General features: G+C 38.3%; 6 protein-coding genes and 1 pseudogene across 7 annotated transcripts; 6 read left to right on the top strand and 1 right to left on the bottom strand.

Annotated features, from left to right (window-relative positions):
- Positions 1-454: 454 nt before the first annotated feature.
- Positions 455-3723, top strand: LOC106416241 (G-type lectin S-receptor-like serine/threonine-protein kinase At1g11330). The gene is made up of 7 exons (XM_048741820.1): positions 455-1861; positions 1957-2064; positions 2142-2335; positions 2420-2630; positions 2708-2945; positions 3024-3168; positions 3244-3723. The coding sequence occupies exons 1-7, from the start codon at positions 565-567 to the stop codon at positions 3550-3552; spliced, it is 2502 nt and encodes an 833-aa protein (XP_048597777.1). The 5' UTR covers positions 455-564; the 3' UTR covers positions 3553-3723.
- A 494-nt stretch (positions 3724-4217) lies between these two features.
- LOC106416242 (G-type lectin S-receptor-like serine/threonine-protein kinase At1g11330) lies at positions 4218-7713 on the top strand. The gene is made up of 7 exons (XM_013857096.3): positions 4218-5889; positions 5962-6072; positions 6149-6342; positions 6418-6628; positions 6706-6943; positions 7034-7178; positions 7254-7713. The coding sequence occupies exons 1-7, from the start codon at positions 4587-4589 to the stop codon at positions 7560-7562; spliced, it is 2511 nt and encodes an 836-aa protein (XP_013712550.2). The 5' UTR covers positions 4218-4586; the 3' UTR covers positions 7563-7713.
- A 686-nt stretch (positions 7714-8399) lies between these two features.
- LOC106416243 (G-type lectin S-receptor-like serine/threonine-protein kinase At1g11330) lies at positions 8400-11821 on the top strand. Its single transcript, XM_048741821.1, has 7 exons — positions 8400-9704; positions 9792-9899; positions 10293-10492; positions 10565-10775; positions 10852-11089; positions 11168-11312; positions 11388-11821. Exons 1-7 carry the CDS (start codon positions 8417-8419, stop codon positions 11694-11696), a joined length of 2499 nt encoding a protein of 832 aa, XP_048597778.1. The 5' UTR covers positions 8400-8416; the 3' UTR covers positions 11697-11821.
- Positions 11822-12339: 518 nt separating this feature from the next.
- Positions 12340-15408, top strand: LOC106416240 (annotated as a pseudogene).
- Positions 15409-15812: 404 nt separating this feature from the next.
- Positions 15813-18885, bottom strand: LOC106416160 (uncharacterized aarF domain-containing protein kinase 2). Its single transcript, XM_013856995.3, has 4 exons — positions 18446-18885; positions 16653-18168; positions 16423-16578; positions 15813-16262 (listed from the first exon to the last, which is right to left on the bottom strand). The coding sequence occupies exons 1-4, from the start codon at positions 18451-18453 to the stop codon at positions 16143-16145; spliced, it is 1800 nt and encodes a 599-aa protein (XP_013712449.2). The 5' UTR covers positions 18454-18885; the 3' UTR covers positions 15813-16142.
- A 1447-nt stretch (positions 18886-20332) lies between these two features.
- On the top strand, positions 20333-23483 carry LOC106414174 (protein DESIGUAL 3). Of its 2 annotated transcripts, none has more exons than XM_048741823.1 (4): positions 20333-21329; positions 21408-22821; positions 22901-23109; positions 23184-23483. In XM_048741823.1, exons 2-4 carry the CDS (start codon positions 22723-22725, stop codon positions 23410-23412), a joined length of 537 nt encoding a protein of 178 aa, XP_048597780.1. In that variant the 5' UTR covers positions 20333-21329; positions 21408-22722; the 3' UTR covers positions 23413-23483. The 2 variants fall into 2 exon arrangements, with proteins under 2 accessions (XP_048597780.1, XP_048597779.1); XM_048741822.1 differs by having other exon boundaries at positions 20351-21329; positions 22898-23109.
- Positions 23484-24927: 1444 nt separating this feature from the next.
- On the top strand, positions 24928-26092 carry LOC106412092 (thioredoxin-like protein CXXS1). Its single transcript, XM_013852984.3, has 3 exons — positions 24928-25192; positions 25383-25505; positions 25670-26092. The coding sequence occupies exons 1-3, from the start codon at positions 25091-25093 to the stop codon at positions 25823-25825; spliced, it is 381 nt and encodes a 126-aa protein (XP_013708438.1). The 5' UTR covers positions 24928-25090; the 3' UTR covers positions 25826-26092.
- The last annotated feature ends 381 nt before the right edge of the window (positions 26093-26473 follow it).

The following is a 26473-nucleotide window of genomic DNA, read 5'->3' as shown; positions in this document are numbered from 1 at the left end:
CCTTCGATGTTTCAAGAAATCATGATCGGTTCTCAAATTCAACATAGGCCTTCGGTTTAGCTCAAGTCCAGCTCTTGTTTTATCTTAAAAACAGTAACTAACCGTAGATCTCATGCTTCAGTCTCACTGGTCTCTCTAATCTTAATGCTAGTCTTTCCAGGTACATTCATGGGTACTAATTAACATTGATTGCAATTTTTCAGAGAAAAAGTTAGTGTTTGACGCAAGTTATGTCTGGAAAAAAATATCTGACGATAGTGGAACTAGTGTTAGGGTTATTTCCGTAAACAAATGACTCAAAAAAAGTTTTAAACAATGGCTCCATTAAAAATCGCACTAAGGCAAGTAGCTCTCCCACTTTATATCTTCCTCCCACGCTGCATCAAAAGATAAGTCAAGATAGGTGGTTCATTCCACTCTCATTGCTAATTCATTGAATCCACCATAACACATTATTACTTCGTTGAAACAAACATTACATCATCATCATCTTCTTTTTATAGATGAAGCAAAACTTACTTCTTGCAGAACAAACAACAAAGCAAAACTCTGTTTCAAATAGTTATGGTGGTTCTACTAAACATACGTCCTCCGTTTATTCTTCTTTTTATACTGTTGCTCTCGTTGAGGCTCTGCTTCAGCGAAGACAGGATCACACTCTCGACTCCTATCAAAGACTCGGATACACTTCTCAGCAGAAGTGGTGTTTTCAGATTCGGTTTCTTCACTCCTGTGAACTCCACTGGTCATTTACGTTATGTTGGGATCTGGTACGATAAGGTTCCAGTTCAAACCGTGGTTTGGGTTGCTAACAAAGACACTCCAATCAACGACACTTCCGGTGTTATTTCCATCTCTGACGACGGAAACCTCGTGGTTACCGATGGTCGAAACCGCCTTCTATGGTCGACCAACGTCACAGTAACCGTATCTCCAAATGCTACTTGGGTTCAGCTAATGGATAATGGGAATCTTAGGCTACAAGACAACAGAAACAACGGAGAGACTCTCTGGGAGAGTTTCAAGCATCCTTACAACTCTTTCTTACCAAGAATGACTCTTGGAACCAGCACTAAAACCGGAGAGAATCTAAAGCTTACTTCATGGAGAAGCTACGTAGATCCTTCAACAGGGAACTACTCAGCTGGTCTTGCTTCTTTCACGTTTCCTAAGCTCATGTTTCCCGAGCTTCTGATATGGAAGAACAATGTTCCAATCTGGCGTAGCGGACCGTGGAACGGTCAGGTTTTCATCGGTTTACCTGATGTGGACTCTCTTCTGTTTCTTGACGGGTTTAATTTGATTAATGATAACCAAGGAACGTTTTCGATGTCGTTTGCTAATGATTCTTTCATGTATCACTTTAACTTGGATCCTGACGGAGCTATCTATCAGAGAGATTGGAGTACTAGAGGTTGGAGGGTTGGTGTGAGGTTTCCATCGACGGATTGTGATGCGTTTGGTAGATGTGGTACTTATGGGATCTGCAACTCTAGAGATGATCCGCCTTGTAAATGCGTGAAAGGGTTTGTGCCGAGGAACAACACAGAGTGGAATGCAAGGAATTGGAGTAACGGATGTGTGAGAAGAGCTTCATTGCAGTGCAATGTAAGTAATGGTGGAGGAGGGAAAGGAGATGGGTTTTTGAAACTGCAGAAGATGAAAGTGCCAATCAATGCGGAACAGTCTCTAGCTAATGTGCAAGCTTGTCCTAAGCAGTGTTCAGATAACTGTTCTTGCACTGCTTATGCTTATGATCGAGGAATAGGATGCATGCTTTGGAGTGGTGACTTGGTTGATATGCAATCTTTTTTGGGGAGTGGGATTGATCTTTATGTTCGAGTTGCGCATTCTGAACTCAGTGAGTAAAAATAAAACTTCAATAGTCTCATTTGTTTTCTTCTTCTCCATTCAATTTGACTTTATTGACTTATAGTGTCTCACCAAATTTTGTAGAAACACATAGCAAGCTAGCAATTATGGTCACAGCACCTGTACTAGGCATTGCGTTTGTTGCTGCGGTCTGCGTTCTTTTAGCATGCCGGAAGTTCAAGAAGCGTCCAGGTTATAGTTTTGTTTACTTCTTGATGATAGTTTCTTCAATTATAATTTATTTGCTTCATTGATCATTGCCTTAGCAGCACCAGAGAAAGATAGAAGTGCAGAGCTATTGTATAAAAGAATGGAAGAGCTTACAAGTGGTAACGAGTCTGCTTCTAACCAAGTCAAGCTCAAAGATCTTCCGCTTTTTGAGTTTAAAGTGTTAGCTACATCAACCGATAGCTTCTCTCCCGGAAACAAGCTCGGGCAAGGCGGGTTTGGTCCTGTCTACAAGGTAGAGCCATTAAACAAGAAGCTGTTTTAAGTAGTGATATGCGTATAATCTCTCGGTATAAGTGACTGGTAATCTTTTCATCAGGGAATATTACCAGAGGGGCAAGAAATTGCTGTCAAGAGGCTCTCACGAGCATCAGGACAAGGACTTGAGGAACTTATGAACGAAGTAGTTGTGATTTCGAAGTTGCAACATAGGAATCTGGTTAAGTTACTTGGTTGTTGCATTGAAGGTGAAGAAAGGTTGTTAGTATATGAGTACATGCCAAAGAAAAGCTTGGATGCTTATCTATTTGGTATACTTATCTCCTCTGTTTCTTAACTCTGTTTTTTACTTGAAGAAGAAGTTAATGCTTTTGTTAGCTTCTCTCAGACCCATTGAAGCAAAAGATTCTTGATTGGAAGACTCGGTTCAACATAATGGAAGGGATTTGCAGAGGTCTTTTGTACCTTCACAGAGATTCAAGACTAAAGATCATACACAGAGATCTAAAAGCCAGCAACATTTTGTTAGATGACAATCTGAATCCAAAGATATCTGACTTCGGACTTGCAAGAGTTTTTCAAGTAAATGAAGATGAAGCTAACACAACAAGGGTTGTTGGAACATAGTAAGTATCCATTCCCAACAAGAATTGTTACTTTTACCTTAACAACTTGAATGAAAATTTTGTTTTTGTTTTTTGCAGCGGGTATATGTCACCGGAATATGCAATGGAAGGTTTCTTTTCAGAAAAATCAGATGTTTTCAGCTTGGGAGTTATATTTCTAGAGATCATAAGTGGAAAAAAAAACTCCCACAAGGACGACAACAATCTAAACCTTTTAGCTTATGTAAGTGTACGAATCAATGTTTAGTAACTTATGCTTATGTTTTGAAACTTATTTAAGTTTGGTCTCTTTTTAAAGGCGTGGAAGCTATGGAATGACGGCAAGGCTAATTCTCTAGCAGATCCAACCGTCTTTGATGAGTGTTTTGAGAAAGAGTTTACAAAGTGTGTTCAGATTGGTTTGTTGTGTGTGCAAGAAGTTGCAAGCGATAGACCAAATGTGTCAACCATGATTTGGATGCTAACTACCGAGAACACAGACCTCCCTGAGCCAAAGCAGCCTGCATTTATAGCAAGAAGAGGATTTTCAATCGCTGAATCTTCTGGCCAGAGCAGTCAAAAGGTCTCCATCAACGATGTGAGCCTCACAACTGTTACCGGACGTTAACCCCATACAGCTAATCTGTATGTTTATTAATACATATACATATATGTTTTAAGAACCTTCTATTTTTGCAAAGTTTTGTTATTCTGTGTATGTTTAATGGTTAGAGTGAAGATAAAAAAATGTATTTGAGAGAAGTAAAGTTTTGATTTACTAATTACAGATTTGATACTATTATCAAAATTATAACAACATAGGTAAAACTGATTAAGTTGTGTTGATAATTTTGATAGATTCTTCAATTCTTGTACTGAAACTTGACCTACTCGTAGATGAATTAACTAACCTGGATGAAGAACCATACCCTGAGAGAATATGATAAAACAAAAACTATCCGTGTTCTTGAGAAGTAGTAGATTGTTTAGAGAATGCAAACGTTATTATGGTTGTCTTTTTGGGTAACTTTACTATATGTATTGAGACAAACTTGGATACGGAGAAGATGAGTTTTTGACTTTCATGGATACATTAACTACACAACAACCTTGACATTTATATTGGTGCCGTGGTTTAGTAATTACACCCAAGCAAGACCACAAAGAGAAGGACATGCATCTTTACTTTTTTGAAACTTCTTTTTTGACATGTTAAAGCTGGTGTGAACACTAAAATATTTCAGGACTAAAATCTATAGTTAGTATGTCGGCATTGCAACCTGACAGAGTTCTGGCATTTTAACTTTACTTGAAATAATTAAACATAAATTCTTAAACATATTCTTCCAAAGAATAATTAGGATGTGACTTCACAAAAAGACAAAGAAAATCAAGTAGAACAAGGACACATTCACAGCACATTATTATCATGTTCAGAGAGATGGATGTTAATTGATGACCTTCTCTGAAGACTTTTGTTGAAGTAAATGCCCCTTTTCTTGGATCGCATGTTTCACTACATTATTATTTTTATTAGGACTCATGTTTCACATCATATTCTAAAATATTTATACAGACAAAGACAACTATATTAAATTATATTAATATACCTCTCTTTTGAGGAAGACCTTCCAAAGAGAACAAACAACAGAGCAAATAGTTATGGTGGTGGTTCTACTAAACGCACGTCGTCACATTCTTCTTCTGCTACTTGCAGCATTCTCTTGCTTCTCTGTAAGGCTCTCTTTTGGTGAAGACAGAATCACCTTCTCGACTCCGGTCAAAGGCTCAGAGACACTTCTCAGCAACAATGGTATTTTCAGGTTCGGTTTCTTCACTCCTGTAACCTCCACTGGTCATTTACGTTATGTTGGGATCTGGTACGATAAGGTTCCAGTTCAAACTGTTGTTTGGGTTGCTAACAAAGACACCCCCATCAACAACACTTATGGTGTTATCTCGATCTCTGGCAAAGGAAATCTCGTGGTTAAGGATGGTCAAAACCGCCATGTATGGTCGACCAACGTTACAGCATCAGTGTCTCCAAATGCTACATGGGTTCAGCTAATGGATAATGGGAATCTTGTATTACAAGACAACAGAGATATTCTGTGGGAGAGTTTCAAGCATAACTACAATACTTTGTTGCCAAGAATGAATCTTATGACCAACCTCAAAACCGGAGAGAATCTAGGACTTACTTCTTGGAAAAGCTATGTAGATCCTTCAACAGGGAACTACACAGTTAGTCTTGTTCCTTTCCCGTTTCCTGAGCTTCTAACCAAGTACAACAATGTTACAAAGTGGCGTAGCGGTCCTTGGAACGGTCAGGTATTCATCGGTTTACCGGATATGGATACCCTTCTGAACATTGATGGGCTTAACCTTAACAATGATAACCAAGGAATGGTTTCATTGACCTATGCAAATGATTCTTTCATGTATCACATTACCTTGGATCCTAACGGAGCTATATATCAGAGAGATTGGAGACCTTCTATGAATGATTGGAGAGTCGGTGTTAGGTTTCCATCCACAGATTGTGATTCATACAGTAGATGTGGTCCATATGGGAGCTGCAATCCCGGGGAAGATCCACAATGTAAATGTGTAAAAGGGTTTGTGCCAAGGAATAACACAGAGTGGACTGCAGGGAATTGGATGAATGGATGTGTGAGAAGAGCTCCATTACGGTGCCAAAGACTTGGGAATAGAAGTGGTAATGGTGGAGGAAAAAGAGATGGGTTTTTGAAACTGGAGAAGATGAAAGTACCAGTTAATGTGGAACCGTCTCAAGCCAATAAGGAAGCTTGTCCTAAGGTTTGTTTAGATAACTGTTCTTGCACAGCTTATGCATATGATCAAGGAATAGGATGCATGCTTTGGAGTGGTGAATTGGTAGATATGCAATCATTCTTGGGAAGTGGCATTGATCTTTACATTCGACTTGCACATTCTGAACTCAGTGAGTAAAAATCTCTAAGTCTCACTTGTTTTACTCTTCATTAACTTATATCTTTCACCTAACTTTTTGTAGAAACACATAGCGAGCGAGTACTTATTATGATCACAGCACCTGTTCTAGGTGTTGCGTTTGCTGCTACGGTTTGCATTCTTATAGCATGCTGGAAATTCAAAAAGCGTCCAGGTTAGAGTTTTGTTTACTCGTTAGATTGTTTCTTTTACCAAAAGCTTGTTTGCTTAGTCCATCATTGTCTTAGCAGAACCACAAGAAAATAGAAGTGCGGAGATATTGTTACAGAGAATGGAAGCACTTACAAGTGGTAATGAGCCTACTTCTAACCAAGCAAATCTCAAGGAGCTTCCTCTCTTTGAGTTTCAAGTGTTGGCTACAGCAACAGATAACTTCTCTCTGGGAAACAAGCTCGGGCAAGGCGGATTTGGTCCTGTTTACAAGGTAAATGCATTAATGAAGAATCCATTTTCAAAAGAGACTATCACGGAATAAGCGACTGGTAATCTTTTTCTTCAGGGAGTATTATCAGAAGGGCAAGAAATTGCAGTGAAGAGGCTATCAAGGGCATCAGGACAAGGACTTGATGAACTTTTGAACGAAGTTGTTGTGATTTCAAAGTTGCAACATAGGAATCTGGTGAAGTTACTTGGATGTTGCATAGAAGGTGAAGAGAGGTTGTTAGTATATGAATACATGCCAAAGAAAAGTTTGGATGCCTATCTATTTGGTATACTTATCTCCTCTGTTTCTTAACTCTGTTTTTTACTTGAAGAAGAAGTTAATGCTTTTGTTAGCTTCTCTCAGACCCATTGAAGCAAAAGATTCTTGATTGGAGGACTCGGTTCAACATAATGGAAGGGATTTGCAGAGGCCTTTTGTACCTTCACAGAGATTCAAGACTAAAGATTATACACAGAGATCTAAAAGCCAGCAACATTTTGTTAGATGAGAACCTGAATCCGAAGATATCTGACTTCGGACTTGCAAGAGTTTTTCAAGTGAATGAAGATGAAGCTAACACAATAAGGGTTGTTGGAACTTAGTAAGTATCCATTCACAAGAAAATACACTACAAACATTGTGAAATTCGGTTGTATCATAGCCAGTGTGAATGAGATTGTTTATATTGCAGCGGTTATATGTCACCGGAATATGCAATGGAAGGTTTATATTCAGAAAAGTCAGACGTTTTCAGCTTGGGGGTTATATTTCTACAGATTATAAGTGGGAGAAGAAATTCTCACAAGGAAGACAATGATCTAAACCTTTTAGCTTATGTAAGTACACTAATCAGTGTTCAATAACTTATGATTAGGCTTTGAAACTTATGTAAGTTTGGTGTCTTTTCAAAGGCGTGGAAACTATGGAATGAAGGTGAGGCTGCATCTCTAGCGGATCCAATTGTCTTTGATGAGTGTTTTGAGAAAGAGATTACAAAATGTGTTCAGATTGGTTTGTTGTGTGTGCAAGAAGTTGCAAACAACAGACCAAATGTTTCAACTGTGATCTGGATGCTAACTACTGAGAACATGAAGCTCCCTAAGCCGAAGCAGCCTGCGTTTATCGCAACAAGTGGAGTTTCTGAGGCTGAATCTTCTGGCCAGAGTCGTCAGAATGTCTCTATCAATGATGTGAGCCTCACAGCTATAACAGGACGTTAAGCTCACAAAAGCCAATCTGTATGTTTATTTAGTATTATATGTTTTGAGAAACTCCTATGTTTGCAAATTTTGTTATCTTGCACATGTTAATTGTTGGATTAAAGAATTAAGAGATGTATTTCAGAGAAGTTATGTTCAGATTCACAAGCTACAGATTTGGTATTATTTACCTCACGTTAAAAACTCCTTTATGTGAAAGTGAGCTGGGTTGATAATTTCAATAGATTCTAGTACCTAACTTGACCTACTCTGTGATGCATTAACTAATCTGATTCTGAAGAAAATCATATAAACCAAAACCTGATACATGCTCTTGAAAAGCCACAGTAGGTTCTGTCTTGACAGAGAAAATTATTATCGTTTTCTGTTTTGGGTTGCTTTGCTATATTTATTACGTCACTTCTGCAAGTAAACAAGTTGATAAGCTCTGAAGGAAAACAATGGTGAGGAATAGAGGAACTGGTGGGACAGAGAAAGGGAAGAAAGAGAAGCTGACGTGGATCAGTTAGTTACAAGTTAGTTAAGCCGTTGGGTCGTTACAATGAGGTTGTTAGACCGTTGTGATTGTTACTCTACTATAAATACTTGGGCTCACTTACGGTATACTGTAGTGAGTGTAATACATACGTTTTAACAGAAATATACACTTCATAAGTCATTAAAGTTACTCAAGAGATGAAAGTCTTCTAACGCAGTTAGTCTTCTTACTTTCTTCGTTACACTTCAAATCTTATCTCCACCAACTCCACTACTGACTTCTTCAAAGTCTTCTTGTAGAGACTACTTTATTTAATTGACCTCTCTTAAGATGAAAATATTCCAAAGAGAAACAACAAAGAAAATTTGGAACCATTATGGTGATTCTACTCAACAGACGTTGTTTTCTTGTTCTTATACTTCTTACATCATTCTCTTCCTTCTCTGTAAGGTTCTGTTTCGGCCAGGACAGGATCACGCTCTCAACTCCAGTCAAAGACTCAGAGACACTTCTCTGCAGCAACGGTATGTTCAGGTTCGGTTTCTTCACTCCTTTAAACTCCACTACACGGTTGCGTTACGTTGGGATCTGGTACGATAAGGTTCAAGTTCAAACTGTGGTTTGGGTTGCTAACAAGGACACACCCATCAACGACACTTCTGGTCTTGTTTCAATCTCTGAAGACGGAAACCTCGTGGTTACCGATGGTCGAAGCCGCCTTATATGGTCGACAAACATCACAGTACCAGTGGCTACAAATGATACTTCGGTTCAGCTAATGGATAATGGGAATCTTAGGTTACAAGACAACGGTGAGATCCTGTGGGAGAGTTTCAAGCATCCTTATAACTCTTTCTTGCCAGTAATGACTATTGGGACCAACAACAAAACCGGCGAGAATCTAAAGCTTACTTCATGGAGAAGCTATACAGATCCTTCCACAGGGAACTATACAGCTGGCATTTCCCTTTCCACGTTTCCTCAGCTTCTTATCTGGAAGAGCAATGTCCCAGTCTGGCGTAGCGGACCGTGGAACGGTCAGATTTTCATCGGTTTACCGGATTCGATATCTCTCCTGTTTCTTGATGGGTTCAACGTTTCCAATGCTAACCAAGGAACGTTTTTAATCTCTTATGCTACTGACTCTTTCATGCATCACTTTAACTTGGATCCTGACGGAGCTCTCTACATGAGAAGCTGGAACACTTCCACGAGAGCTTGGACGGTCGACGCCATTATTCCATCAACAACTTGTGATGCGTACAATAGATGTGGTCCGTTCGCGAGCTGCGGTTTACAGGAAGTTCCGCCTTGTAAATGCGTGAAAGGGTATGTGCCTAGGAATAGCACAGAGTGGAACCGAGGGATCTTTACTAATGAATGTGTGAGAAGAGTTCCATTGAAGTGCAATGTAAGTACTGGTGGTGGAGGAAAAGGAGATAGGTTTTTTAAAATGCAGAAGATGAAATTACCAGCAAATGTGGAGAAGTCTGTAGCTAATGAGAAGGATTGTCCTAAAGTTTGTTTAGATAACTGTTCTTGCACTGCTTATGCTTATGACCGAGGAATTGGCTGCATGCTTTGGAGTGGTAGCTTAGTTGATATGCAATCACTTTTGGGGAGTGGTATTGATCTCTATATTCGGGTTTCGCATTCCGAATTCAGTAAGTAAAATAAACTCTAATATTCTCATTTGTTTTCTTCTTCTCCATTCATTTTGACTTCATTAAAGTTATGATTTCTCATTGTAGAAACACATAGTAAGCGAACGGTTATGGTCACAGCATCCGTGCTAGGCATTGTTTTTGTTGCAGCCGTCTGTGTTCTTTTGGCATGCAGGAAATTTAAAAGGCGTCCAGGTTAAAGTTTTGTTTACTCCATAAAGATAGCTTCAGATTGTTTGTTTCATTGATCATTGTTAAGTTTTGGTGATAACTGGATTGACCCCTTCGTTTCAGATTACTTGTCGTTTTAAACTTCGGCACACACATTAAGAAAACATTTAATTTTGTATATTAACTAGATAAAAACATCATTACCAATACACCTAACCACATTTCAACCAATTAAAAAATAAATAAAAATATAAAATCAATAAATTTTGCATTGAAATTATAAAAGGATATTTATTTTGAAACAAAAATTTTACCCTACAACCACAAGTAATATGAAACAGAAGGAGTACTAAGGATCCCTTCCAACTACTGATGTGGGAGACTTTGTCTCTAATAATCATTGCCTTTGCATTGCAGCACCAGCACCAGAGGAAAATAGAAGTGCAGAGCTATTGTTTCAAAGAATGGAAGATCTTACAAGTGGTAACGAGTCTGCTTCTAACCAAGTCAAGCTCAAAGATCTTCCTCTTTTTGAGTTTGAAGTGTTGGCTACATCAACCGATAACTTCTCGCTCATAAACAAGCTCGGGCAAGGCGGGTTTGGTCCTGTTTACAAGGTAAATGAACTAAACAAGAATACTTATGATAATCTCATACAAGGTTAAGTGACTGGTAATATTTTTCTTCAGGGAATATTGCCAAATGGGCAAGAAGTTGCAGTGAAGAGGCTCTCAAGGGCATCAGGACAAGGACTTGAGGAACTATTGAATGAAGTGGTTGTGATTTCAAAGTTGCAACATAGGAATCTAGTGAAGTTACTTGGATGTTGCATTGAAGGTGAAGAAAGGTTATTAGTATATGAATACATGTCAAAGAAAAGCTTGGATGCCTATCTATTTGGTAAACTTATCTCCTCTGTTTCTTAACTCTGTGTTTACTTGAAGAGAATTCTAATGCTTTTGCTAGCTTCTCTCAGACCCAATGAAGCAAAATATTCTTGATTGGAAGACTCGGTTCAACATAATGGAAGGGATTTGCAGAGGTCTTTTGTACCTTCACAGAGATTCAAGACTAAAGATCATACACAGAGATCTAAAAGCCAGCAACATTTTGTTAGATGACGATCTGAATCCGAAGATATCTGATTTTGGACTTGCAAGAGTTTTCCGAGCAAATGAAGATGAAGCTAACACAACAAGGGTTGTTGGGACATAGTAAGTATCCATTTCCAACAAGAATTGTTACTTTTACCTTAACAACTTGAATGAAAATTTTGTTTTTGTTTTTTGCAGCGGGTATATGTCACCGGAATATGCAATGGAAGGTTTCTTTTCAGAAAAATCAGATGTTTTCAGCTTGGGAGTTATATTTCTAGAGATCATAAGTGGGAAAAAAAACTCCCACAAGGAAGACAACAATCTAAACCTTTTAGCTTATGTAAGTGTACGAATCAATGTTTAGTAACTTATGCTTATGTTTTGAAACTTATTTAAGTTTGGTCTCTTTTTAAAGGCGTGGAAGCTATGGAATGATGGTGAGGCTGCTTCTCTAGCAGATCCAACCGTCTTTGATGAATGTTTTGAGAAAGAGTTTACAAAGTGTATTCAGATTGGTTTGTTGTGTGTGCAAGAAGTTGCAAGCGATAGACCAAATGTGTCAACCATGATTTGGATGCTAACTACCGAGAACACTAACCTCCCTGAGCCGAAGCAGCCTGCATTTATAGCAACAAGAAGAGTTTTTGAGGCTGAATCTTCTGGCCAGAGCAGCCAAAAGGTCTCTATCAACGATGTTAGCCTCACAGCTGTTACCGGACGTTAAGCTCACATAAGCCATTCTGTATGTTTATTTAATATATTTATATGAAACTCCTATGTTCCCAAATTTTTGTTATCTTGCGCATGTTTAATTGTTAGATTAAAGAATAAGAGATGTATTTCAGAGAAGTTATGTTCAGATTCACTAACTACAGATTTGGTTTTTTATTTACCTCAGTTAAAAACACTTTATGTGAAAGGGAGCTGTGTCGATTATTTCAATAGATTCTAGTACTGGACCTACTCTGAGATGCATTAACGAACCTCGATGAAGAAACTGAATCTGAATAAAAGCAGAAAAACAAAACCGACACATGTTCTTGAGAAGCCAGAGTAGGTTCTGTCTTGAGACATTATTATCGTTTTTTTTTTGTTTTGGGTTGGTTTGCTATATTGATTAGGTTACTTCTGCAAGTAAACAATTTTTACTCAAGAGATGAAAAATACAAGTCGGCTAACGTGAGTAGTCCTGTGACTCCTGTCGCTTTCTTTGTCACATTTCAAATTTTGTCTGCACCAAAAACTTCTTCAAAGTCTTCTAATAGAGACAAAGATGACTACTTTATTAATTGGCCTCTCTTTAAGATGAAACTCTTCCAAAAGAGAAACAACAAAGCAAATTTAACACCATTCCTTGTCAAATAGTTATGGTGACTCTACTCAGCAGACGTTGTTTTCTTGTTCTACTTCTACTTGCAACATTCTGTTTCGGCCAGGACAGTATCACCTTCTCGACTCCGGTCAAAGACTCAGAGACACTTCTCAGCAACAATGGTATTTTCAGGTTCGGTTTCTTCACTCCTGTAAACTCCACTGGTCATTTACGTTACGTTGGGATCTGGTACGCTAAGGTTCCAGTTCAAACTGTTGTTTGGGTTGCTAACAAAGACACACCCATCAACCACACTTCCGGTGTTGTTTCAATCTCTGACGATGGAAACCTCGTGGTTAAAGATGGTCTAAACCGTCTTATATGGTCGACGAACGTCACGCTACCAGTGGCTCCAATTCCAAACGCTACATGGGTTCAGCTAACGGACAATGGGAACCTTAGGCTGCAAGAAAACAGAAACAAGGGTGAGATTCTGTGGGAGAGTTTCAAGCATCCTTATAACTCTTTCTTGGCGACAATGATTATTGGGACCAGCAACAGGACGGGGGAGAATCTAAAGCTTACTTCATGGAGAAGCTATACAGATCCTTCCACGGGGAACTATACAGCTGGCATTTCCCTTTTCCCGTTTCGTGAGCTCATGATCTGGAAGAGCAATGTCACAATCTGGCGTAGCGGACCGTGGAACGGTCAGATATTCGTCGGCTTAGAGGATGAGGTAGCTCTTCTGTTTCTTGATGGGTATAATATCATCAGTGATAATAATGAAGGAACATTTACAGTGTCATATGCTACTGATTCTCCCATGTATCACATGAACTTGGATCCTGATGGAGTTCTATATATAAGAAGCTGGAGTACTTCTACGAGAGCTTGGGAGATCGGTAACACTATTCCAACGACAACTTGTGATGTGTACGGTAGATGTGGTCCATTCGCGAGCTGCAGTGTAAAGGAAGTTCCGGTATGTAAATGCGTGAATGGGTTTGTGCCGAGGAATAGCACAGAGTGGAATCGAGGGATCTTCACTAATGGATGTGTGAGAGTAGTTCCATTGAAGTGCAATGTAAGTACTGGTGGTGGTGGAGGAAACGGAGATGGATTTTCTCAAATGCAGAAGATGAAAGTACCAGCCAATGCGGAACAGTCTCTAGCTAATGAAGAAGATTGTCCTAAGGTTTGTTTATATAACTGATCTTGTACAGCTTATGCATATGATCAAGGAATAGGATGCATGCTTTGGAGCGGTAACTTAGTTGATATGCAATCATCTTTGAGGAGTGGTATTGTTGATCTTTATATTCGGGTTGCGAATCCACATTCAGGTTAGAGTTTTGTTTACTCTGATAGTCTCTATTGTTTTCTTCTTCTCTAACTAGTTTGACTTCATTGATGTATTATTTTTCAACAGACCGTGAAAAAACACATAGTAAGCGAGCAATTATGATCACAGCATCAGTAGGCGTTGCGTTTGTTGCTGCGGTCTGCATTCTTTTGGCATGCCGTAAATTCAAAAAGCGTTCAGGTTATAGTTTTGTGTACTCATTGATCATAGTTTCAGACTGTTTGCTTCATTGATCATTTGCCTTAGCAGCACCAGAGAAAGATACAAGTGCAGAGATAATGTTTAAAAGAATGGAAGCACTTACAACTGTAAACGAGTCTGCTCCTAACCAAGGCAACCTCAAAGATCTTCCTCTTTTTGAGTTTAAAGTGTTGGCTGCATCAACAGATAATTTCTCTCTCATAAACAAGCTCGGGCAAGGCGGATTTGGTCCTGTTTACAAGGTAAAATGCACTAAACAAGAATCCTTCTGATAAGAGGTATCAATAATCTCAGACTAATTGGGTGGCTGGCAATTTTCTTTTTGTTTAGGGGAGGTTACCAGAAGGGAAAGAAATTGCTGTGAAGAGGCTCTCACGGGCGTCAGGACAAGGGCTAGAGGAACTTATGAACGAAGTGGTTGTGATTTCGAAGTTGCAGCATCGAAATCTAGTGAAGTTACTTGGTTGTTGCATTGAAGGTGAAGAAAGGTTGTTAGTATATGAGTACATGCCAAAGAAAAGCTTGGATGCCTATCTATTTGGTATACTTATCTCCTCTGTTTCTTAACTCTGTTTTTTACTTGAAGAAGAAGTTAATGCTTTTGTTAGCTTCTCTCAGACCCATTGAAGCAAAAGATTCTTGATTGGAGGACTCGGTTCAACATAATGGAAGGGATTTGCAGAGGTCTTTTGTACCTTCACAGAGATTCAAGACTAAAGATCATACACAGAGATCTCAAAGCCAGCAACATTTTGTTAGATGATAATCTGAATCCAAAGATATCTGATTTCGGACTTGCAAGAGTTTTTCAAGTGAATGAAGATGAAGCTAACACAATAAGGGTTGTTGGAACTTAGTAAGTATCCACTCCCAACAGACATTGTCCGTTTTATCATAACAACTTGAATGAAATTTTTTGTTATTGCAGCGGCTATATGTCACCGGAATATGCCATGGAAGGTTTATTTTCAGAAAAATCAGACGTTTTCAGCTTGGGGGTGTTATTTCTAGAGATCATTAGTGGGAGAAAAAACTCTCACAAGGAAGAAAATAATCTCAACCTTTTAGCTTATGTAAGTGTGTCACTAATATTAGTGTTTAGTAACTTTGCTAGCTTTGAAACTTACCTGTAAATTTTACAGGCGTGGAAGCTGTGGAATGAAGGTGAGGCTGCTTCTCTAGCAGATCCAATCGTCTTGGATGAGTCTTTTGTGAAAGAGATAACAAAATGTGTTCACATTGGATTGTTATGTGTGCAAGAAATTGCAAACGATAGACCAAGTGTTTCAACTGTGATTGGGATGCTAACTACTGAGATCACGAACCTCCCTGAGCCGAAGCAGCCTGCGTTTATAGCAAGAGGAGGAGTTTATGAGGCTGAATGTTCTGACCAGAGTAGTCAGAAGGTCTCTATCAATGATGTGAGCCTCACAACTGTAACAGGACGTTAAGCTCACAAAAGCCAATCTGCCTGTTTATATGATATATATATGTTCTGAGAACTATTATGTTTAACTGTTGGATTAAAAGAATAAGAGAAGCATTTCAAAGAAACTATGTCTAGGTTCACTGATTAAAGGTTGTTATTACTACTACAGACATACCATTTTCACAAGATGCAACCTGTAGGGGTAAGGATTGAATTTACACTTCTTTATTTTGACAAACATAAAGACATACCATTTTCATAACCTGTTGAAACCAACTATCAATCCTTACAACTAACAGAAACACCATGCACAACACTATTTAGAAATGCTTGAATGAAACAATGAACTCTGGTCGCTGACAAACACGATCTATGTTGTGTTTTAAGCCTTTTAGATTCTGAGTTGATAAGAAAAACAGATATCATGCGTGATACTAAGTCCATAAACTGCAAAAGAAAAGTGATACAACAGAAACAATGTGTGTGGCATCTTGCTCAAAAAGGGAACAAGACAGATTGATACACAGAGATATATACAAAGAGAACACTTTATTCAAATTCTTTGCACCATCATTCTCAGGCAGAAGTTTTCATTGTTTTATGTTCACTGTTCTTCAGTTCAGAGAACAAACGGGCGGTTAATACAGGTAACCGACCGCTTAAATACAATCTATGTAGTTAGAATGAACCAAAATCCTTAACAACAAAAAGAAGAAGAAAAAAATAATAATAGAGAAATAAACAAGACCATCAAGAACATATACTTTCTTTCTATGTTCCCTCATCTAAGATTTGTAAAATTTGTCGACTCCTATTATGATGACAAACAAAACTTTAAAAAAAGATGGAAACCTTTCTTCTCCTACGGTGCCATCAGACCATCCACCGTGTAAGAAAGAGACTTAGCCCAGTCGGTTTTCAACACCATTGTTTGCAGCGTGTGCATCACATCGTATCCTGGATCAAGTTTCCTTTGCCAACCCTATAATAAACCAAAATCAACAACCAATAAGACTGAAGCAAACCTAGGCTATAGTTACCATTACGCTACAGACAAGTTTCAAAGGCAACATCTTCAACCTCAGTTTCTATAATAAGCTTAGTACACTAAAATTTTGAAAACAGCAAAGGTTTTAGCTCACCTCGAGAACTAATGTTGTGACCATCACAGTGCACACATTCCCGTCAATATTAACTCTATGACGTCTTACTTTCTCAAGTAACTCATGCATGCAATCTGCTGGATGCACTAAATCTCCCTCAGGAGTTCCCCAGAATTTGAACGCTTCTTCCACTTCCTATCACAACATAAACATATAATCCATTATTACCTAAGGTGTATAAGGGAGCTTTGATCAAATGTATTATTAACCTCAATGAAAGCCTCTGGATTAGGACAATTCTGCTTCCTTGACAACTTAAGCGTCCTCTCAGCAGCAGTCCTGCCATCTCTAAGCGCAACCGCCTTGAAAAAATCAAGTAAGTTCTCTCTATCATTCTTAGAGAGCTCTGCAGTCATTCCCACATCAAGGAAAACAATGTGCGGCTTCTTCGTTTTAAACACTCCACGAGAAGCCTTCTTCCGAACAAGAATATTCCCCGGATGCATGTCAGCGTGAATAAAGTTATCAACCAGGAGCATCTTCAAGAGAGCATGAGTCCCAATATGAGCCAACCTAGTCTTGATCCACTCATGTCCCTCCATGCCGTCAACATAACCCGCCACGCTCTCTCCATGCTCATACGTCTCAACCAAAACCGCAGGGTGAACGAGAGGATACACAGGTTTAGGGAAAGAAACATCTTTCCATCTCCTGAAGTTGTATATAAACCTACTCAAATGAGAAGCTTCTCTTGCGAGATCGACTTGAGAGAGCATAAACACACCAAACTGCTGCACACTCTCGTCCAGCCTCAGCCACTTCAAAGCCGGGACCAAAGTAGACACCCTCGCCACGAAATTGATTATCACAAAATCTCTTCTAATAGATTCACCAACGCCTGGATGCCTAACTTTAACAGCAACCAGAGAAGACTTTGACTTCTGTCCTGGATACTGAAACCTCAGAGAAGCTCTATGGACTTGAGCAATGCTCCCTGACGCCAATGGAGCCTCTTCAAACTCCTCGAATATCTCCGAGAGCTTACGGCCAAAGGCTTTCTCTATGGTCTTCTTAGTGTAGGCGAAGCTATGCTGAGGAGCGTCGCTGTGAAGCTTAGAGAGCTGCGTGCAGAGATCCTTGGGGAAGAGGTCTGGTCTAGTAGCTGCCCATTGACCCCATTTGATGAAAGCGGGACCCGCTCTCTCGAGAGTTCGGTGGACCGTCTCTAGCCATAGTTTCCTGAACCGAGGCCCGCATAGCTCGACGACTAGGCCCATCAAGATACTAGGAGTAAACAAACAAGATATGTAGAAAGCTCTCCCGATTAAAATGAAGAACTCTATAAGGGAAAGTATCAGCGAGGTTATAAAGATGGGACCGTTCTTTGCTCTTGTGTAGAGTGATTTATGAGAAGGGTATGGATCTAAGGGGGGAGCTCTCTTCTTCTGCGCCCACGCTAGCTTTCCACAAGTGACGGCTGCGATGCCGGGTATTAAGAGGTGTGAACGAAGGGAGAGAGACAAGCAGAAGGCTTGAGCAATGGTGTTGATACGAGGTAAGTTCCATTGTCGGTGAAGGAGCCTGTTCCAAGCAACTTGAGCATGGTGAGTATGAGTAACTACATTTCTCGCAGAGACGGTTGTACAATAACCAGCGGAGGAAGAGTGAACTCTGAACTGAGGAGACCTCAGAGCAGTTTTAAAGCTTCCCCATTGGGATCTTGTCTCTTTGTGGTTAGAGAAAAGAGATTGAGTGTGTTTGCCAACGAGTCTATAGATGAAAAATCTGCAGTAAAGCAATGAGAGATCATCAGCTAAGAGAGTCTAAAGAAGAATCTGATTAGCATTAAACAGTATATACACCTAAAAGTTGGAAACTTTAAATAAAAAAATCTAGATTTGGAATCATCAGAGGTGCCTAAAGAATGATCCGATTAACATTAAACCACTAAAAGTTGGAACCTTTACCCATAAAGAATCAACATTTGGAATCATAAATGAATCTCCGAGGAAATGGGATCAAAATTCATGATTGGTTGTACGAAAATAGAATCCAAACAAACCTTGACATGGCGGTGGCGATGGTGAGAAACAAAGGTAGCTTGATGGATCTCTAGAACGTTAAGATTAAGGAGCATTTTCTCATTGGCTTCCACTTGGTGGTGAAAGGGCAAAGGATAAGAGGGTCACCGTTGTTGTCTCCCGGCGTTAATTGGGTTTCGAAAGTACCTCCCGGAGAAGACCTAAAGCCGACGCGAACACAGAGAGAGAGAGAGAGAGAATAGGTCAGGAAAGAGAGAGAGAAAGGGAGGCCCACAACAAAAGTAAGATCTTTGGGCTTAGGATTAATGCTAAATTTGATTTTTGGTCGACGTGTGACATTGTCAACCTAAGCAATGACGTGAAGCAAACACAGCCTGTCCGAAACATTTCTCTCATAACCAAATCAGATTATGTTTATGTTTTGTAATAAAATTGTCAAATTTGAAAGGTAAAGGTAGGGTGCAGAGCTATATTAGTTACAGCTCTGTATTTGTTAGGTACGGACGGTAGGCAAAATCTTATTTTTATGTATTGAAAGTTTGAAACTTCTTCTCTTCGCTACTTTTAACTTTTTTTTTCCTTTTCTGATTTTGTCCTAAAGACAGTCATAAAGAAAAACGGTAATTGTTTTTACTTTTTCCTTCTTCCAATCGAATTAAGCAAAATGGTGATTAAAAGTTTTCTTATTGAAGGAATCAGATGGGAATCAGTAACAGAAGCGGAGAACAAAAGAAGCAAATAGCAAAAACCTTAAAGAAGGTGAGAGGATAGTGGAGCCCCGTCATCGTCAGGCTCCACCCCGCTTTCAACCATGTGACGAAAGATAGTTTCCGCATTTTCAACTTCCCCATTCCTGCACTCCCGATGAATCAAAACCGTGTGTGTAGTAGTGAACGTCACATGGTTTGAGAATATTTACAAACCGTGTAGTAGTGAGAATATTTCTTACTTAATTAGTTTTATTTTAAAATTAATAATTTATTATTTTAAAAATACTCAAATTTGTAAATTTTGCATAAATAAATTCTTGAATTTTTAATAAATGTTAATGGTTTTAACTCCAAAATAATTATTTGTATTTATAGTTGATATAAAAATTTACAAAAAAAAAATGAAAAACATTATTTTGTGCTGTCAAATGATTTGAACATCAAAATCTGATGAATCCCGTAAAGAGTAGCGATCAAGATACACATATAAAATATAAATATAAATATCAAAATTTTACTTCTGACTTTATCTAGTACGGTTTGGTTTTTAGATTTTCATGTTGCTCATGTTCATTATTTTAGCTAGGTCATTTTATTTCTATGGTTATCAGCTGGAAGGGTTAGCCGTGGACAAAAAAAGCAAACCCAAAATCTGAACCTAACAGATCAGAAGATAATGAATTTGAATCTTGAACTAGAGTTGGATCCGCGAGTCCGCGCGGTATATATTTTTACCGTTTACAAATAATTCTAGATATTCGGTTTTCGGTTCGGTTTCAGAAAATTTATTTTGGTTCCTTGGTTCTAGAAATTTAAAATCCGTTAGCGTATTTATAAATTTCCATTGGTCTCCGGAAGGCTCCTTATGATGTAAGTCATTATGATGTTATGTAGTTTACTAGTTTAGCGATATGTAGTTCACTAGCTGTATACACACAGGTTAATTATTTTCAACATGTTTTGGATTTTTTCTTAACCTCGTTTTTGTTTTCTTCCTTTCAACTAAATGTTTTTCGGATTTATACTGCGACTATATAGCTATCGTTCTTTACATTACTAGTTTAGCTCTATGGTTAGCTGTAATATGACTTAATTGTGAGGTATAACCTATAACTAAAGAAGGATAGAAGGGCCTACAACACTACATAATTGTGATGTATCTCTTAATAAGAACTCTTTGTTAACATTACTAAACAAGTATGCACTAATTGTGCAGGACCTTATACTTGACTCCGGATCTCCTCGTTTCGATGCACTTCACCTGTCCTCGATCTCACAATGAAGATCGTCTTCCTCATCTTCATTCTCATGATGACTTTAACCTCGGCATTCCCTCCGGAGTGCGACGAAGTTTTGCTCTACTGCGGCCAGTGCCGGTCTAACATATTATAATGCCTTAAGCCATTTCAAAAAATTATGCTTTTATATCTCTATAATATTATTCGAGAAGTCAGTTTCTTATGTGTAGTTTTCATATTAATTTTAGAGTAGTCAATTACAAAAGTATTCTTAATGAATTAAAAATATTATGCATAATACCATTATTATAATTTTTTATTTTATTTTCCTTTTTGTTTCATAATTTTTTGCTTTTAATTTCCTTTTTTTTTATCATAATGTTTTCTTAAACTACTAAAATATGGAAATTATATATATATAATTATTTCCACACGTGTTATTTTAGCTAAGAAAACCTTACCAACCTTAATTATTTGTAAAAAGCAAAAAAAAAACTAAAATATATCCTATTGATAACAAAAACATATGCCCTTGTAAAATTTTCTGCCCTAAACAACGGCTTCACCCGCTTATGCCATAGACCGGCCCTGACTGCGGCGGAGGAATAAGCGCAATCGGCGTTGGTAACCGGACATGGATGCCGGATTGCCTTTCTACATCCGGAGAGTCCAAAACATCTCCCGCTCTAACGCAAGACCCCTCCGTCGTCCCATCCGTCCCATACATGTCCGCCAGAGTCTTCAAATCTCCCTGGTGCATTGAGTTTGGAGGAGCAATGCAAATGGATCAAAGAGAGCTTGACGAGTTTCCCTCAGCTTCCAAACAGAACAAATCACAATGCTATTTATGGTCTTTCTCAAAAAAAAAAAAAAAAAACAAGTGTTCAACTTTGAAAACCTATTTGACTCATTCTTTAAGGTGATAACAACCTTGGGGGCCACCTTGATTGCATGAGGTATACATCTTTGCCTTCTTTTTTTTCTTTGCAAAACTTAAATAGCGCAATAGAGTGACTATACTTCCTCTTACGCAGCCTGGGATGTAAAGCTATTTTCCTGTTAAAGAGGATCCTCCTCATGCTATGTATCTCAGAAGTGGAGATGTTGTACTAATGGCTGGAGATGCCAGGGGATGATTTCACGCTAACCCTACTTCATTTGCATCATCAGCTTACCAGCTTTTTTTTCTTTTACAAGAAAGAATCTCCAGTTTCTCCTATTCTCCCTCCCTGTTTGGTCTGTGATGATATATGTTGATCCTGCCAAGAGATTTTGAGAAGCAGCCCCCTTCTATACTTATAGTTTTCTATGTTCTTAGGGCCATAGAAGCTTTCCATTTTGTAGGATTTAGCTGGAACTATCCTAGTTTTTACACAACCTTTGCTGTATTACCAAGAAAGAATCAAAAAAAAAATATATATATATATATATATATACTTTTATATATAGCATATCCTGTATTACACATTTACAAGTTCTTAAAAACAAAGGTTGTAAAGAAGACAAAGAGAATGTGCAACAAGAAGATCCAGCAAAAAGAAGAGGCGCATGATCATGCCTTTTCAACACAGTTATGTTTTGTGAGTGTATAAAATTAACATCATAGCACTTAAATTGCTTCACTTGTGTCAAAACTTGCTTCCTTGACATTAATAAATCCGCAAATATTCAAAAAAAATCAACTTCAAGGCAGAAGAGGCACAGAGCCAAATCATTCAGGGTTTGGTCGAAAAATCGAAATGCTTCAACCATGTTTGTTTCTCCCTCATGAATGAAACCACTCTTCAGCGAGTATAACTCAAACTCCCTTAGCTGCAACACTTTCCACTGCTTCTCGAATCTCTTCTTATTCTCTGAGGCAAAACCCTACTCCAACCTTTCTGATCAGAAAGATCATCATCCACAACTGCTTGTTCCATCATTTCCAGTTACATCCTGGAAAAGTATAATAATATATCATACATGTTTACACAAAGAAAAAGATTTTAGTAATCATTCTTCTCGTCACGTTCCAGAACAGAGTATAAGGCCACATGCAACCTCTATTGATCTTTGACTTTTTGTAGTAAAAAGTCAAGCATATGATCAACTTCTTAGTCCAATCTGAAATTCACAAATTTACAGATGATTTATATAATTTACACTAGTGTACGAGAAAAGCAATGATACTTTACTTGGTGTGACCAAAACAGAATCTCTCTTTTTGTCTAGTAACAGTGAGGCTTAAGAAAGTAATCTGATTCTTTGCCTCTTCCTGTCAAAGTTTCTTACAACATTGAAAATATAAACAGTAATCAAAAAATAAAAATTGTACTTATGAATTAAAAGAGAGAGAGAGAGAGAAAAAAAATGGAAAGTGAACTTAGCTTCTTGATTTCTGTTCTGATCATATGTGCAGACATTTCAGCTGGAGTCCTTGGGATAGAAGCTGAGATTGACCAGAGGAAGGTTCTATAGTCTTTATAACAAGAGTACAAGGAGTTTATATTTTCTTGTGTTTGATGTTTCTCCTTTGAATAAACAGCAGCAACATCATCCTAACCACCAACAACATGGATGTCGAAGAAACCCAAGCTCTGGAGCTTTTGCTGAGGGAGTAGCTGCAATTGTGCTTCTGTCTATCGTCCATGTCACAGCCAATGTTCTTGGAGGCTACGCTTACAATCGCTCTAAGCAAGATATCAAAAGAGCAACGGCCAACAAGATACTCGCAGTGGCTTTCTTTGTGATCTCTTGGTAAAGCAGAGATGAAACGCTCAACACAATTTTGAATTTTCAAAGAACTCATTACTAACCATTTTTATTGTTAGGATCTTCTTTGCTGTTAGCTACTCGACGCTGATGGTAGGAACACTAGCCAACTCGAGATCAAATAGATACTGCAGCTTGAGGAGTCGTTGGCTCTTCCTAATTGGAGGCATATTTTGTCTAGGACATGGACTGGTGACTTCAGCATTTTATGTTTCAGCCCTTGCTGCTAGTAAAGAAGACAAAGAGAACGTGCAACAAGAAGATCCAGCAAATAGAAGAGGCGCATGATCATGCCTTTTCAACACAATTATGTTTTGTGAGTGTATAAATTTAACATCAATAGCACTTAAATTGCTTCACTTGTGTCAAAACTTGCTTCCTTGACTTTAATAAATCCGCAAATATTCAAAAAAATGGAACTTTTCAAGAAACGCCAGAGTTCAAGGCAAAAGAGGCTGAGAGCCAAATCCTTAAGGGTTTGGTAAAAAAAATCGAAATGCTTCAGCCATCTTTGTTACTACCTCATGAATGAAACCACTCTTCAGCGAGTAGAACTCAAGCTCCCTTAGCTGCAACACATTCCATGCTTCTCGAATCTCTTCTTATTCTCTGAGGCAAAGCCTACTCCAACCTTTCTGAGCAGAAAGATCATCCACAACAAACTTATTAGTAGTCACAAATTCATCCAGTTCTACGAGACTCGATGCTTCTCCTTCATTAGTATTCACCACCTTGTCTTCACAGTTTCTACCATTAGGAGAAGATGTAACTATCTTACCGCTGTTCTTGGACTTACCAGTAAATTTGGCAGCTGAATCCAAACTTACTCCATCAGTTCCCCAAACAAACTTGGGCAAGTCAAAGGCCTTGCAATCATGAGGTTTGAAGAATGTCAATCCTCTACGTTCTTCACTTTACAAAGATTGTTATCAATTTTTTTCTCAAACCCCTAAGCTTCTCCATGAGTTGGTTTTACTAACATCAAAGCTAATAAATTTTCTTCACCAACTTATAAAACGAATTTTACCAGCTGGTGAAGAAGTCTATCAGCTTTAATGCTAATAAAACTAATCATGGAGAAGCTTAGGGGTTTGAAGAAAAGGTTTGAGAACAAACTTGGTAAGGAAGGAGAGGAGTCTACATTCTTGGACTTTCCATTAGATTTCACAGCTGAGATCCAAAGCCATCCCATCAGCTCCTCCAAACAAACTTGGACAAGTCAAAGGCCTTGCCATCATGAGGTTTGAGGAAAAAGTCTGATAACAATCCGACCCAGATCCGAAGTTGGAAACTTGCTGCTTCTCAGTGGCAGCAAGAGCACTCTCTTGTTTCTTCAAGCCTGGATATCTAGAGAACACAGCATCATCTTCTTCTTCTTCAAACGAAGAGTTCCCTCCGAGTGAAGTCGTCTCCACATCGTCACTTGAAGATGCATTCGGAGGACCATCCAACGGATTGAAATTAAACGTCTCCCGGACATGAACATATATAGGGTTGTGTGAGAATTGTCTTGGGACTGAGATCTACGTTGCACCACTTCCTCACGTTATTATATATACCCTATTTACTAATCTGATTGTTACATTTTTCCTGAAGTTATTTGAACGTTCCATTTTATTTTCCCTACCGTTACGACCTTCCTTTAAAACATGAAATTACTAAACTAGCTACTTTTAGATATTCGTATAAAAAAAGATCCGGGATGTGTATGTAATATTGTAATTTCAGTACAGTGTGACGGTTGATATCACGCAGCCGCGGATAATTTATAAATATCTTCATTATCTATTAATATATTTATATATCGTTCAAAAACAATGGGCCACACTCATCCTTAGTTTGTTATCTCCGTCCCATCAACTGAGTAGATAAACACTGAAACACCGAATCATGTTATCTCTTTTACAGAGGGATAAATAAGGATCCAAGTTTAGAACATAGAGATTAAAAAAGAAAGCTCCAAGAGATGGAAGATCAAGAACTGCAGAAGAGTTCAAGAGTTGTTAAAGTCGATTCTCCTGAGTCATGGAACTTTTATGTGAGTCAAGCCAAGAGTCAGGCTTGTCCTGTAAGTCTCTCATCCTCCTCATCACTTTCTTTTCCAAAAGATATTTTTCTCAACACATGGAACCACCACAGCAAAATTTTGTTACTCTTAAGATATGAACTACTTGTTGAGGGTATTAAATGAATGGCTCTGGCTTGTTTCTTCATATTACTTATTACCAACAGAGGTTGTTGCTTTATGGTATTTACAGATTGTGGCTCATTTCACAGCATCTTGGTGTATTCCTTCTGTGTTTATGAACTCGTTCTTTGAAGATCTTGCCTCTAGCTATAAGGATGCTCTGTTTCTTATAGTTGATGTTGATGAAGTCAAGGTATAAATACTTATATGTCTCTAGTTTTTGGGTCTTAACCATAAAGAATGGAAGAATATTCAAAGAAACGTAATATCTTGACAAGTGTTGTGAAATTGAACAATAGCTAGATTGGTGATCCTTGATGGTTTTCTTTTTTTTATAAACCATGTTGGACTGGTCAGGAAGTGGCGAGACGGCTAAAGGTAAAGGCTATGCCTACTTTTATGTTCTTGAAGGATGGTAATACGATGGACAAACTGGTGGGCGCAAATCCTGATGAGATCAAGAAAAGGGTCGATGGTTTCGTTCAGTCCTCACGCCTTGTTCATATTGCTTAGAATTTTATTGATACATGGTAAGAAATCTCAATCCTAATAAAATTTGTGTAAAAGTGTATTTTAGTTTGTGTAAAGTGTACTTATAGCTTGTGTACAGTGTGTTGCTCAAAAAAAAAAAACTTGTGTACAGTGTATTTGTAGCTTGTGTAACTTGTATTTTTACTCTCATAGTTTGTGACTTTAGTATAAGGTTTGTGTAAAAAATGTTTGTGTAATGTGTATATAATCCAGGAGGAATAAAATGCAGAAAAAGTTAATTAAAAATTATTACAGCAACTATTTTCCACTTAATACTTTGATTGAAAACAAAGAATGATTTTAAGCCCAAGGGCTAATGGAACACTCTCAAGGAAGCTCAGGGAATCTCTCACGCTCCTGGCAATAGTCATATACAACGAGATTACGTTGCACCCATGCATAATCCATCTTCTGTGTCTTGGACAAGTGTATTAGGTTGATAAAGTGTAAATACTCATACGGTATACGTGTACATAACACGCGCTATATACTTGTATAAATACCCTTGTACATTGATCATTAATGTTAAGAAATCAGTTTAAGTTTTTCTCGTTATACAAAGTTTGTTATGGTATCAGAGCCAGGTTAAGCTCAGCAGATGATTTCCCATATAAATAGTTGTCTACCTAT

This window comes from Brassica napus, chromosome A9 (assembly GCF_020379485.1).
Source record: "Brassica napus cultivar Da-Ae chromosome A9, Da-Ae, whole genome shotgun sequence".
In the NCBI taxonomy this organism is placed as follows: Eukaryota; Viridiplantae; Streptophyta; class Magnoliopsida; order Brassicales; family Brassicaceae; genus Brassica; species Brassica napus.
The sequence above is the reverse complement of the archived record's forward strand: the minus strand, read 5'-3'. Positions and strand labels throughout refer to the sequence as shown.